Source organism: Lithobates pipiens, unplaced genomic scaffold (genome assembly GCF_037356315.1).
Source record: "Lithobates pipiens isolate NorthernLeopardFrog02 unplaced genomic scaffold, aLitPip1_a1.2 Scaffold_1, whole genome shotgun sequence".
Lineage (NCBI taxonomy): Eukaryota > Metazoa > Chordata > Amphibia > Anura > Ranidae > Lithobates > Lithobates pipiens.
The window spans coordinates 9,983,991-9,999,118 of NW_027507685.1; the positions used below are offsets into that span (position 1 = coordinate 9,983,991).

General features: G+C 41.9%; 1 protein-coding gene across 2 annotated transcripts in view; it reads right to left on the reverse strand.

Moving 5' to 3' along the window:
- Positions 1 to 15,128, reverse strand: part of THOC2 (THO complex subunit 2) — a 196,926-nt gene that overhangs the window by 137,254 nt on the left and 44,544 nt on the right. For both annotated transcript variants that reach the window (XR_013272430.1, XM_077478429.1), the window contains exons 11-12: positions 8,283 to 8,455; positions 2,557 to 2,752 (exon numbers count right to left, since the gene is read on the reverse strand). Coding sequence is in view for 1 of the 2 variants with exons in the window: in XM_077478429.1 (XP_077334555.1) it covers positions 2,557 to 2,752; positions 8,283 to 8,455 (369 nt within the window). In the remaining variant the exon portion in view is untranslated. The remainder of the gene's footprint in view (positions 1 to 2,556; positions 2,753 to 8,282; positions 8,456 to 15,128) is intronic.

Sequence of the window (15,128 nt, forward strand, 5' to 3'; positions counted from 1 at the left end):
GAGAGGGAGAAGGGAGAGAAAGAGGGAGGAGAGAGAGGGAGAAGGGAGAGAAAGAGGGAGGAGAGAGAGGGAGAAGGGAGAAGAGAGAGAAAGAGGGAGGAGAGAGAGGGAGAAGGGAGAAGAGAGAGAAAGAGGGAGGAGAGAGAGGGAGAAGGGAGAGAAAGAGGGAGAAGGGAGAAGGGAGAGAAAGAGGGAGAAGGGAGAAGAGAGAGAAAGAGGGAGAAGGGAGAAGAGAGAGAAAGAGGGAGAAGGGAGAAGAGAGAGAAAGAGGGAGAAGGGAGAAGAGAGAGAAAGAGGGAGAAGGGAGAAGAGAGAGAAAGAGGGAGAAGGGAGAGAAAGAGGGAGAAGGGGGAGGAGGGAGAGAAAGAGGGAGGAGAGAGAGGGAGAAGGGAGAAGAGAGAGAAAGAGGGAGAAGGGAGAGAAAGAGGGAGAAGGGAGAGAAAGAGGGAGAAGGGAGAGAAAGAGGGAGAAGGGAGAGAAAGAGGGAGAAGGGAGAGAAAGAGGGAGAAGGGAGAAGAGAGAGAAAGAGGGAGAAGGGAGAAGGGAGAGAAAGAGGGAGAAGGGAGAGAAAGAGGGAGAAGGGAGAAGAGAGAGAAAGAGGGAGAAGGGAGAAGGGAGAGAAAGAGGGAGAAGGGAGAGAAAAAGAGGGAGAAGGGAGAGAAAGAGGTAGGAGAGAGAGGGAGAAGGGAGAGAAAGAGGGAGAAGGGAGAAGAGAGAGAAAGAGGGAAAGGGAGAAGAGAGAGAAAGAGGGAGAAGGGAGAGAGAGGGAGGAGAGAGAGGGAGAAGGGAGAGAAAGAGGGAGAAGGGAGAAGAGAGAAAGAGGGAAAGGGAGAAGAGAGAGAAAGAGGGAGAAGGGAGAAGGGAGAGAAAGAGGGAGAAGGGAGAAGGGAGAGAGAGAAGGGAGAGAAAGAGGGAGAAGGGAGAGAGAGAAGGGAGAGAGAGAAGGGAGAGGGGAGAAGCGAGAGAAGGGAGAGGGGAGAAGCGAGAGAAAGAGGGGAGAAGCGAGAGAAAGAGGGAGGAGGGAGAGAAAGAGGGAGGAGGGAGAGAAAGAGGGAGGAGGGAGAGAAAGAGGGAGGAGGAGGGAGAGAAAGAGGGAGGAGGAGGGAGAGAAAGAGGGAGGAGGAGGGAGAGAAAGAGGGAGGAGGAGGGAGAGAGAGAGAAAGAGGGACGAGGGAGGTCCATCACCTACAGACAATAACTGAGGACTCAGAGTGGGATGGGGTTATAGGGGAAGCACCCTCGGAGGCATGTCCTCAAAAGCATGCCATGGTCCAATCACCTGAAGGTAGAGAGTTATATCCCATGGTGTATTAACATGTTCCCTGTGTCAGGTATTGTACACGAAGGATATTGACTTTCCATTAATCTTTTCATTGCCCATGCAGTTAAGTGACCCTTTTAATGAACCTTGCAGGGCAAAGGCAAGGGTCGAATTTAAAGTGGAAGTAAACTCCCCTATCATTTTCATCCACGGAAGCTGCCATCTTTGCCTCTGTTTAATCTTCAGCTGCCAGGGTGCTGCACATGTGATCCATTATGACACCAGCCATTGGGTAGTTTGACAGTTTGGTTGAGAGCACAGCCAATGTGCAGTTAGCATTCCCGGCATGCCATTTTTTTAAACTGTTTAAATCGATGGGTTTACTTCCACTTTAAGTGCGCTACTTTGCTAGGGTTTACTAAAAAAGCAATACTATTAAAAATAAGATGCTTTACACCAAGCTTTAATCAAGAACATACAGAAAACCATTAACAAAAAACAGTCAACTACCCAACAATGAAGTCCACAGAATCTAAAAAATAGGATTGTGAACATATTTAAATAACCATCAGAAGCTGAAACAAGAACTGCTTTAATAATAAAAAAAAAAAAAAAAAAAAAAAAAAAAAGAGTGCTTCATCATTCACCCTCATCAGCCACATGAAAGTCATTAACAAAACAGTGCATTGAACCACTGAACAGATGGAAGAAGACATCACAAATCCTACTGAAGAAGCAGATCTCAATATCTCAGCATTAGGCACATTGAGAACAGGGTGTATGTTTAAGGCTGGGTTCACACTGCTGCGGCTAGGAGACCCGGATGTGATTCGCACCGCACTGCAGTACAAATCACATCCGATCTCTGTGCGATGCGAGTTCAGCCATACAGATAGTATGGCTGAATTCGCATTGCATCCGCTCCAAACTCGCACAGGACCCTTTTTTTGGTCCGCAGCAGAATCGGATCGCATGGGTGTTCACACCATGCGATCCGATTCCTGTCCGAGTTTGCAGATCGCACTGCGATATGCGAACTGATCTGGGGGTGTCATTAAGGTTTCACTGACACTCCCAGCAGTCCGCATAGGGCAGTGTGAACTGCCGCCGGGAGGCATGCGATGCGGGAACCCGCCGCGGATTCGCGGCGTTCCCGCATCGCTTCAGTGTGAACCCAGCCTAAGAGTCGGTGCATATGTGCTTACTGTAACAGATAATCTATAAAAGACATCAAAGAAGTCAATTTTTATGCTCTACATGAATAGTGAAAGAAAGAAAAAAATAAAAATACAAACCTCTTTCATTAAAGCTTTGCCCAGTCGAACAATTTTGGCCAGCAAAATAGGATCATGTGACAGATGTGGGCCAAGAAAACAGAGCATGTTGAATACATCCCTTCTCAAATCCTCAAAGCACTCTACTGGTTTTGGTGCTTTTTGACTGTGCAAAGAGGACACTCGAGATCCCTTGGCACCTTTCGGCACTCCCACCCTAGAAAACAAAGGCATAAGCTTGTTACAAACATGGCCATTTTGTTTGGTTTATTTATGTGCATCCGAGAGTACCAAAAACCATAAAAAGAAAAATAGCTTATGAGCTGGAAGAACATGGCTTAGAGCCATAAAAGTCAAGTTAGCGTCATATTTGAAAACAACCTTAGTCTTGCCACATCCTAATCACGTCAACTCTGCCAAGTGGAATTCACCTTCAGGAAATATGGGTAAAATGGTTAATTGGGCACTTATACCACCTTCCTAACCAGGCCAATTTGCAGCTTTCAGCGCTCTCACACTTTGAATGACAATTACTCAGTCATGCAACACTGTAACCATATGACTGTCTTTTTTTTCCCCCTTTTGGTGGTATTTAATCACGACTGGGCTTTTAATTTTTTGCGCTACAAATTTAAAAAGACAGATTTTTCTGTCAAAATGTAGCAAATTAGTAATTTTTATAGTCATAAATTTTAGCCAAAATGTATACTGTTACATATCTTAGGTAAAAAGAACTAAAATCAATGTATATTTTATTTGGTCTTTGTGAAGGTAGAGTTTACAAGCTATGATGCCAATCACTGAAAATTGATCACACCTGATGTACTGACGGCCATTTCTTGAGACACCAGGGCTCGGTTCACACTTGTGCGACGCAAGCACCTGTGAATCCCCTGCGAGTTCCCACGTCGCACAGCAGTTCACACTGCCATATGTGAACTGCTGAGTGTCAATACATTGTTAACCACTTCCCGACCGGCGTACACCGATGTACGTCGGCAGAATGGCACGGGCAGTCAAATTGGCGTACAGGTACATCCATTTAAAAATTGCCACCATGCTGGTCGGGACCCCCATGAGTCCGGTCTCAGGGTCCTGTGGGACTATCACCGTGGGGATACCCGCGATCGCCTCACGGGGAGGCTGAACGGGGAGATGCGGAAGTAAACAGCATCTCCCCATTCTGCCTAGCAACCAGTGACACTGATCTCTGCTCCCTGTGATTGGAGCAGAGATCAGTGTTGACTAACACAGCCATGCCCCCCACAGTAAGTAACACGCCCCTAGGACACCCTTAACCCCTACACTGCCATCCCCCTGGTTAACCCCTTCACTGCCAGTGTCATTTACACAGGAATCGGTGCATTTATATAGCACTGATTGCTGTATAAAATGACAATGGACCCAAAAACGTGTTAAAAATGTCCGATGTGTCCACCATGTCGCAGTCACAAAATAGCTGATCGCCGCCATTACTAGTAAAAAAAAAAAAAAAAAATAATAATAATAAAACAATATTAATTAATAAAAATGCCATAAAACTATACCCCATTTTGTAAACGCTAGAAGTTTTGCGCAAACCAATCAATCGAATTCAAAAATTGCGATTTTTTTTTTACCAAAAATATGTAGAATACTTATCGGCCTAAACTGAGGGGGGAAAAAACTTTTTTATATATTTTGGGGGGATATTTATTAGAGCAAAAAATAATGTGTTTTTTTTATTTATTTTTTTTAATAGCGCAAAAAATAAAACCCGCAGGGGTGATCAATGACAATAAAAAAAAAAAAAAAAAAAAAAAAAAACACACTCGCCATGAAGACTCTTAATGAATACCTTGAACTGTCTACTTACCAGAAAAAGGGGTATTTGTACTGTCCTGACGTTTTTCGGGCCTCAAGAAATGAGATCAGCTTCAACTCCTCTGGGAAGGCTGTTCACAAGGTTTAGGAGTGTGTTTATGGGAATGTTTGATCATTCTTACAGGAGCTCATTTGTGAGGTCAGGCACTGATGTTGGACATGAAGGCCTGGCTAACAATCTTCGCTCAAATTCATCCCAAAGGTATTTTATCGGGTTGTGGTCAAGACTCTGTACAGGCCAGGCAAGTTCCTCCACCCCAAACTCGCTCATCCATGTCTTCATGTACTTTGGACACTGGTGCACAGTCATATTGGAACAGGAAGGGGTAATCCCCAAACCGTTCCCACAAAGTTGGGAGCAGGAAACTGTCAAAAATGTGTTGGTATGCTGAAGAGGTCCTTTCACTGGAACTAAGGGGCCAAGCTCAACCCCTGAAAAACAACCTCAACACCATAAGCCCCCCTCCACCAAATGATTTGGACCAGTGCAAAAAGCAAGGTCCATAAAGACATGGACGAGTGAGTTTGAGATGGAGGAACTTGACTGGCCTGGACCCGATAGAACACCTTTGGGATGAATTCAAGCGGAGACTGCGAGCCAGGCCTTCTCGTCCAACATGAGTACTAGCAAATGCTCTTCTGGAAGAATGGTCAAAAATTCCAACAGACACACTACTAAAGTCAACAAAACACCAGTTGTCAGAAGAGATGATATGCAACAAAACCGTCACACAGCTCCACTGACACCCTGGACAGCAGCGCTGCTGTCCAGGGTGTCAGTGGAGCTTTGTGACAGTTTTGTTGCATATCATCTCTTCTGACAACTGGTGTTTTGTTGACTTTTGTATGAAGATATTCTCACGAAGAGGGAATTTAAGCAGCTGCATTATCTTGAAACTCTACAGACTCCAGTAAAGATACGCAATAGTGTATCAGCACTTGTGTTTATACAGATTATAGACGCAGGGCACGATAGTATAAATATTTTTTAGACACACTACTAAAAGCCTTGTGGACAGCCTTCCCAGAAGAGTTGATATGGTTATAGCTGCAAAGAGTGGGCCAACTCATTACTGAACCCTACAGACCAAAAAGTTGGACGCCATTAAAGTTTATGTGCTTGTAAAAGGTAGGCATTCCAATCCAAACTGCTGCACATTGTCATGATTGAAGAGTACGCTTTTTACACTTCACATAAAGTGTGTACAAAATAAAACTTAAAAAGAAAAAAAAAAAGTGGGGGGGGGGGGGCGACGGGACCGTGTGATGTGCTGAACTGCGCACCACACTTCCCTCCAGCAGCTAGCAATGGACAGCTGCCAGCGGTTAAAGCACTCCAGCAGCTGTACATTGTATTGTCAATTCAGCCTTAGGGTTCAACCTGAAACAAGGACATAACGTTTGTCTACTCCATGAACAAAAGAAAAAAGATCACAAATTGTATCCCAAATCATGTGACATTGCTTAGGTCCTCTTTGTGCACCAAGTGAAGGAAATAAACACAAGTCAAAATAAGAGAGAAGAAAAACAGAAATGGCTTTCCAAATAAGAACAAAATCATTTGGAACCTAAAATTAAATTATTTTCTCCTTCAAGAGTTCAGTAAGGCTACATTCACATTAGACAATGCTCTGAAAAGCAACCCACAGCGGATACATTTTCATTGATCAGCCAAGTAGCTGCTGTCAGGTGTTCAGAAGGCAATCCTGCAAAGAAGTGCCTCACCACTAAACAAAAGAGAAAAGTCAAAATAAACTACGCAGACCAATGAGAACCCCGATACTGTTGAGGCACTTTTTATATGAAGAATTAAAAGAAATATTGAAAACTTTGTTTTAATTGGATTTTAGATACAGAGCCTAGGACTACTATAGGGGGGGGGGGAAATATAGTAATATTTTAACATCTGTATGGTTAATACTTGTAAATAGGGCTGCAACTAACGATTATTTTCATAATCGATTAGTTGGCCGATTATTGTTTCGATTAATCGGTTAATAATGTTTAAAAAAAAAAAAAAAAAAGTGTGGTGTATAATTTAGTTAATATGTAAAGTTTTAAAAAAATTTATTCTTAAATATCTCTATGCGGTAATAAATATAAATAACCAACTATATGGTTAGGGAGCAAAATATCGAATCCACTCTGAGAATAACAGACAGAAGAGATAAAGTGTATATATATATATATATATATATATATATATATATATATATATATATATATATATTAGAAGGGATATATACTGTATATACTATTAGAGGAGAGGGATACTGTATATACCAGTACTATTAGAAGAGATATACTGTATATACTATTAGAGGCTATATACTATTAGAGGAGAGATATAATGTATATACTATTAGAGGGGATATATACTGCATATACTATTAGAGGGGATATATACTGCATATACTATTAGAGGGGATATAGTGTATATACTATTAGAGGAGAGCTATACTATTAAAGGGTCAATCTAGTAAATATCAGACTCATTAACTTTAACCCCATTTTGTTACTGGACGATTAATAGATTATGAAAATAGTAATCGATTAATTTCATAATCAATTAGTTGTTTCAGCCCTACTTGTAAAGACAGCATTCAGCACACAAATTAAAGTTTGTGGTTTTTTTTCAAGCCTTCTTTTACATTTTAAATCCACATTTACATACAGATGAAGCTGTCCAGCAAAAGTGACAGTTATATGGGTTACACATGACAAACCAGCAGATTTCAAAAGCATGCTGGACTTTATTCAAGTTAAGGCCAATGTAAAGTAAACAAATCATCAATATGTGAAGTGATCTTTAAACACTCTAGATGGCTGGGCTCTTCAACAGCAGCCAGAAGCTTATATCACAACTACATTACTAATATTTGACAACCTGTGAAATATTTTAGAAAAAGGTGGTAAAATTTGCTGCACAAAAAAAAAACTGACACTTTTCTGGAAAGCGCCAATTTTTAGAGATATTGCTGCCTAGGTATACATGAGAAATTACACTTCATATCAGCCTCTGTATACTTGTTTAACCGCTTGCCAACCAGCACACGCCAATGTACACTGGCAGAATAGCACTGGTGGGCAAAATGGCGTACAGGTACGTCCCCTTTAAGAAGCGGTCTCATGGCCGCACGCCCGCCACGACTGTGGATCTCGCAGACTCTATGTCTGCCAGGTGCCCGCAATCCTGTTACAGAGAGGAAGAACAGGGAGATGCTTTTGTAAACAAAGCATTTCCCTGTTCTGCCTAGTGACAGGACAGCGATCACAGTTTTCTGTCATCGAGAGCAGTGATCACTGCCCTGTGTGAAGATCAGCCCCCTAACATTTTGTAGACGCTATAAAATTTTGCGCAAACCAAAATACGCTTATTGCATTTTTTCTTTTTAACCAAAAATATGTAGAAGAAAAGATATCAGCCTAAACTGAGGAAATGAGATAGAAAGAGTATAATATAAATAAATAATTAAAATATATATATATATATATATATATATATATATATATATATATATATATATATAAAAAAAAATATATATATATATATATATATATATATATATATACACATATATATACACATATATATACACATATATATATATATATATATATATATATATATATATATATATATATATATATATATATATATATATATATATATATATATATATATATATATATATATATATATATATATATACACACATATATATATATATATATATATATATATATAAATATATATATATATATTATACACATACATACATATATACACACGATATAGCAAAAAGTCGAGATCTCAAAGTGTAAAACACCCTGGTCTATTAAAAGATTATCAAAATGTATTTTTACCTTAAAATGTAACTTACCTTCGATAGAGAGGCTCAATGGTTATATGAATAAGGTGGCACAGTGCTATTGCAATAGATTTATGGGAGGTGGCATAAAAAGGGGGCATCTGATCCATTATGTTTTGAGCATGCTGCCAGTCTCCAATTTTCAGTAGTGCTTCCAGTAAACCAAGCTTCTGGTTGTCAGTAGCCTGCAAACAAGTATATCAGTAACTAAAAGATTGTATTACTGTATGTAGCATTTTATAGTACATGTATGAATTCCATATTATGGATATGATCAGATTTACGGTCTCAAAAGCGAGGTTTCATTAAAAAAAAAAGCCACAAGGGGCTACAAAAACCTGCTAACATAATACAAAATATCCCCATTACAATATTTTCAGTGAGGTGCTGTTATGTAGCAATGCACTTACCAATTACTTAAAGCGGGAGTCCGCCTTTTTTTTTTTTTTTTTTTAAAAGCCAGCAGCTACAAATACTGCAGCTGCTGACTTTTAAAATAATGACTTACCCATCCAGCGCGCCCGCGATGTCGGCACCCAAAGCCAATCTCTCGGTCGCCTCTCGGGTGCTGCCGCCGCCATCTTGGGTATGGGAATCAGGAAGTGGAGCCTTTCAGGTTCATTTCCCGGTTCCCTACTGCGCATGCGCGAGTCGCGCTGCGCAATAAGGATGGTCCCCGCTGTCTCTGGGATCCGTGTGTTTCCCAGCAGGCAGCGGGGGACCTTCGGAAAGGGGCGTAGATTCTGCGGAAAGGGGCGTACCTTCTGCAGAATCTACGCCGGAAGTGGGTGCAGATACCTGTACTGTACAGATACCTGCACCCCCCTCCCCCCTGAAAGGTGCCAATTGTGGCGCCGGAGGGGGGGAGGGTTCCAATGAGCGGAAGGTCCACTTTAGGGTGGACCTCCGCTTTAATAATTATATTTGGAGATCGAGCACAGTTTTGGGAATGAAAAAAAGCATAAACAATATCAGGAGCAGAAGCATAAGACGCTAAAAAAGTTCACGAAAACCTATTTCCATTAAAATCAATGAATGCTTTCACACTGGGGCAGTGCGCTGGCAGGGCGGTGAAAAAACAGCCCTCTCCATTGAAATGAATGGAAAGCTCTTCAAAAGTGCTCAGTGTTTCACTGACAATTTAGAAATGCCTCATTGTGAAAGGGGCCTTACATATTCTTAACCAGTTCTGGACAATTTGAGGTGTTCTTGATGACCCATTTGGTTCCTCTTATACCACATATATATTCTAATATCTTATTAGGACTACAGAGAGTTTCCAAATTCTGTGCATCTTCGTTTTAGGGTCTGTCCATCTGCAGCAGCCATTACAGAAACTTCTTACATTCTGTTAAATTTTCCAAATGACTGCTTAATGAAATGTTTTCTTCAGTCTACTTGTAAGCTCATTTACCTCCAAGATGGTCGCTCACACATTTGCAATCAAATATTTGCAGGGGCTTTCCTTGCTACCTTTATAACTGAATGCCAAGACGCTCTGATTGGACCAAGGCTCTGGCACTTATGGCAGGCACCCATCCAGATAGGATAATAGGAACAAGTGTTACGGAAAAGGGAAGGAAAGGACATGCTCCAAGACTACGTAGTATAGTCAGAGCTTTGCCCTTCAGAATGGCTCAGCATTTAGCCTTGGTTCACATTGACCGCGGCTTTGAAATCGTGTAAAATCATCTGAAATTGCACAATTACAAAGACACGTCAGTGTGACTTCAGTGGCAGTAACTTACTTTAGTGGCAGTGTCACTTTAAGAACTATTACATTACTATTATGTGTGAATCTCTGAATGCAAACCAGTATTAAAAAAAAAAAAAAAAAAAAAAAAGGGGGACAAAGGACTACATGCGCTTTGTACTGTGGGGGGGGGAAAAGAGGAATAAAATAGTTTTTTGGTGGTGTTCTGAACTTCTTTTAAGCTTGTACAAGGAAGAAACATTTGGTTTACCATCTATTAAAGCGGAGGTCCACCCTAAAATGGACCTTCCGCTCATCGGAATCCTCCCCCCCTCCGGCGCCACAATTGGCACCTTTCAGGGGGGAGGGGGGTGCAGTTACCTGGATAATCCAGGTAAATGCACCCACTTCCGGGATAGCTCTCTGCGGAAAGGGGCGTAGATTACGTCCCTTTCCGCAAGTGCCCCGCTGCCTGCTGGGTAAACACACAGATCCCAGAGGCAGCGGGGACCGTCCTCATTGCGCAGCGCGGCTCGCGCATGCGCAGTAGGGAACCGGGAAATGAAGCCGAAATGCTCCATTTCCTGATTCCCATACCCAAGATGGCGGCGGCAGCACCCGAGAAACGATCTACAGATCGGCTTCGGGTGCCGACATCGCGGGCGCGCTGGACAAGGTAAGTGTCACTATTTTAAAAGTCAGCAGCTGCAGTATTTGTAGCTGCTGGCTTTTAAAAAAAGAAAAAAAAAACAAAAACGCGGAGTCCCGGCGGACTCCCGCTTTAAGAACTGTAAAAAAGGCAAAAAATTGTATCAAGAGTGATTTTAATAATAAAAAAATAAATAAAAAAAAAAATAAAATAAACGCAGGCAAAAAAAAAGTTTAACTACTCAAAATTACTCTATTGAATGAAATAGACATCAAATTACAAAACGAAGTAGTAAATAATACCCTGGCATGTTTAGAAATAATGAACTCTCTTTGTGAGTTAATAATTTTACCAGTGAGCATATAATCAAATTATGCTTCATTCAACAATAAAATATGAATTAGGATTTTGGTTCTACTCATTTGTGCTGCCTCTCGAGTATAGTTCTGCAATTTTATTTACATTCACGGCACTAAACTAAACAAACCATGAAATCATTTCACACAATCCAATTTAAAAAATAGAGAACTAAAGAAAACCAGAATAACACTCACAATATACAGCACTCAAAGCAATTAGAAAAAAGTTCAAATGGGGGCACTGGAGCCAGTTTTATAAATGTAAAATAGAACTTGTGTTAAAAAATACACTACAATGGAAAAAAAAAAAAAAAAAAAATGAAAAATGAACAAAAAGCATGAGAATGTAATTCAGGACAATTGCTATTAGAACAAGATAATGTGCTGGACTCAAAAGCAGAAGAGAGAATGACCATGTTGCAAAGGAAACCTTTACATGCATGGTAAAGAAATTAAAGCTACAAAATAAACAAACACACACACACACACACACATATACATACATACATACACACACACACATATACACACACACACACACAGTATGTACAAGTCACTAAACATGGTCTCAGGCCAGATTTCTACAGAGAGCCTACTATACACCTGCATGCTCATTTGGACAGCATATATGCTTAAGTTAGACCCCCCTATATACTAGACGTCAGCTAGCTGAGGGTACCTTTTATTACATGGTTCAGACTTGCCCTAAGCTGCCCCCTCCCCCAATATTCCCTCCCTTGCGCCACGCTTCTGGGTTGGAACTCAAAGAATACTGGTTACTTCTTTTGATGGCGTGTACCACAAAACTCAAACAGACGTGTGTGCAAAAAACACATATAATTTTCCCAGACTGCTGGCTCAGAAAGGAGCTCTTCAAGCTGTGTTCTGGCAAAACAAGGCATAGGATGGTGGGTAACCAACTCCTATGAGGACTGCAGCCACAGCTGGGGAGTAAGCAGTCATGAATTATCCAATGTTGCCTCTGAATTTCCAGCTACAGCAGGCAGTTGAGTGACAGCAAGAAAGCCCTGACTTGCATCGGCACGCCTATGCCTCCTATGTTCTAATTTACTGGCTATTGTTTTTTTCACTTGTTGACCGCACATATAGTATAGCCTAGAGCAGTGATGGCGAACCTTGGCACTCCAGATGTTTTGGAACTACATTTCCCATGATGCTCATGCTCTCTGCAGTGTAGTTCAGCATCATGGGAAATGTAGTTCCAAAACATCTGGAGTGCCGAGGTTTGCCATCACTGGCCTAGAGTGAAACTGGAGGAGGCGGCTGCTATGAGGCCCATGGTAAAAAAAAAAACAAGGGTTTCCAATGGGACTGAATGGCCCATGCAAAAGAGCGAAAGGACATATATGTTTGACGCCCAAGGGCTGAAGGATGCTGGACAGGTTCGTACCCAAAGTTAGACTCTGGTACTCTAATCGGTGAGTGGATCCCAGTGATGACTTCCAAAGGTCGAGGATCCAGTGGAATCTCTGCACAATCTGCACTGTCTGCTGGGCATTGGCCCATAGAGATAGTGGGGACTTTATCAAGAGACCATCAAGATAACCTCCCCAAAATGTATATCCTCTGAGAAGCACCAAGATCAGGGCAAGCATGTTGTTGGAAACCTGGGGGTCATGGGTGACAAAACAAAACAAAAAAAAAAAAAAAAAAAGGGAAGGATAACAAAAAAGGTAAATGCAAAAAAGCAGAACGTGCTCATAAGAAAGAAAAATGAAACCGTGTGATCATTCCCGATGTCCACTAAGGATGGAGAGGAAATTACAGACTTGGACAATTCCATGCAGAATTTAGGACACAGGGGAACAAGTTTAGAATCTTCAGATTCAAAGTTGACTGGACACAAACATTAAAGAGGGATTCCACCAAAAAAAAAAATATTAAAAGCCAGCAGCTATAAATACTACAGCTGCTGACTTTTAATAAATGGACACTCACCTGTCCCGGGTTCCAGCGATGCCGGCAGCCGAGGCCGATCGATCGCTCGGCTCTCGGCTGCTGCCGCCACCATTCTAGGTGAGGGAATCAGGAAGTGAAGCGAATCGGCTTCACTTCCCGGTTCGCTACTGCGCATGCGCGAGCCGCGCCGCGCAATAGGAAATCTCTGTGCTGTCTCTGATACCCGTGTGTGTCCCAGCAGACAGTGCGGCAGGGCAGGAAATGGTGTAGACTCCCACGGGAGTCTATGCCCGGAAGTGGGTAAAAATACCTGTCTTTGACAGGTATCTCCACCCCCCTCCCCCCTGAAAGGTGTCAATTGTGACACCGGAGGGGGGGAGGGATCCGATCAGTGGAGGTTCCACTTTAGGGTGGAATCCCACTTTAAGTTTGAGTACTGTGAACATGTCCAAGCACTAATTATGAAACTGTTCACTGTTCAGGACTGGGGTGATGTGAGAAGAGCTGCTGAAAAGCAGCATGAAGATCCAGCTGTTTTTGTGGGGAAAGACATTTCAGGGCAAGGAGCAGGGAAGAGCCCAAAAAAAAAAAAAAAAAAAAAAAAAAAAAAAAAAAGCACAGAACACCCGGAGTGCTCTGGTGAGGAGTAATCAGATAAGTGGATCAGACCAAGTGCAGCCTGAAAAGCATGGTAAGAGATGCAACAAAGAAAAACCACAAAATTATCAAAAAAATTCCAACATAGTACTGTATGCATAAACAGTGCTATTAATTCCATTAAATTAAAAAAATGGTTCAACAGTCAAAGTTAAAAATAAATGGTAGTGAACGTTACCAGTGACCTCAGAGTGGATAAGGGGGAAACAATCATCCAGGAGGCAAGCCTTTGACACAGCATTTGATCCAAACAAACAATCATAAGCATACAGAGGGAGAGGAGGATCACCCTGGAGATTATTATTATCAGTAGTAGAGGTGCACTGAATGGAACTTTGGGTGATGAAACCGAAAATGCAGGATGCATTTGGCCAAAAACTGAAAATGACAGCATTTAAAAAAAAAAATTGATAAATGAGCTCACAAAAGTGCACCCCTCACATTTTTGTCAATATTTTATTATATCTTTTCATGTGACAACACTGAAGAAAAGACACTTTGCTACAATGTAAAGTAGTGAATGTACAGGTTGTAAACCAGTTTAAATTTGCTGTCCCCTCAAAATAACTCAACACACAGCCATTAATGTCTAAACAACTGGTAACAAAAGTGAGTACACCCCTAAGTAAAAAAAATCCAAATTGGGCCCAAAGTGCCAATATTTTGTGTGGCCACCATTATTTTCCAGCACTGCCTTAACCTTCTTGGGCATGGAGGTCACCGGAACTTCACAGGTTGCCACTGGAGTCTTCTTCCACTTCTCCATGACAATATCACGGAGCTGGTGGATGTCAGAGACCTTGCGCTCCTTCACCTTCTGTTTAAGGATGGCCCACAGATGCTCAATAGGGTTTAGGTCTGAAGACATGCTTGGCCAGTCCATCACCTTTACCCTCAGCTTCTATATAGCAAAGCAGTGTTCATCTTGGAGGTGTGTTTGGGGTCATTATGTTGTAATACTGCCCTGCGGCCCAGTCTCCGAAGGGAGGGGATTGCACTCTGCTTCAGTATGTCACATGTTGGCAACCATGGTTCCCTCAATGAACTGTAGCTCCCCAGTGCCGGCAGCACTCATGCAGCCCCAGACCATGACACTCCCACCACCATGCTTGACTGTAGGCAAGTCACACTTGTCTTTGTCCTCCTCACCTGGTTGCCGCCACACACTCTTGACATCATCTGAACCAAATAAGTTTATCTTGGTCTCAGACCACAGGACACGGTTCCAGTAATCCATGTCCTTAGTCTGCTTGTCTTCAGCAAAAACTTTTTGCGGGCTTTCTTGTGCATCATCTTTAAAACGTCTATTTCCCAAAGACAACCTCTGGATATGACGCGGAGCACGTGCACTCAATTTCTTTGGTCAACCATGGCGAGGCCTGTTCCGAGTGGAACCTGTCCTGGTAAACCACTGTATGGTCTTGACCACTGTGCTGCAGCTCAGTTTCAGGGTCTTGGCAATCTTCTTATAACCTAGGCCATCTTTATATAGAGCAACAATTCATTTTTTTTCAAATCCTCAGAGTTCTTTGCCATGAGGTGCCATGTTGAACTTCCAGTGACCAGTATGAGAGATTGGG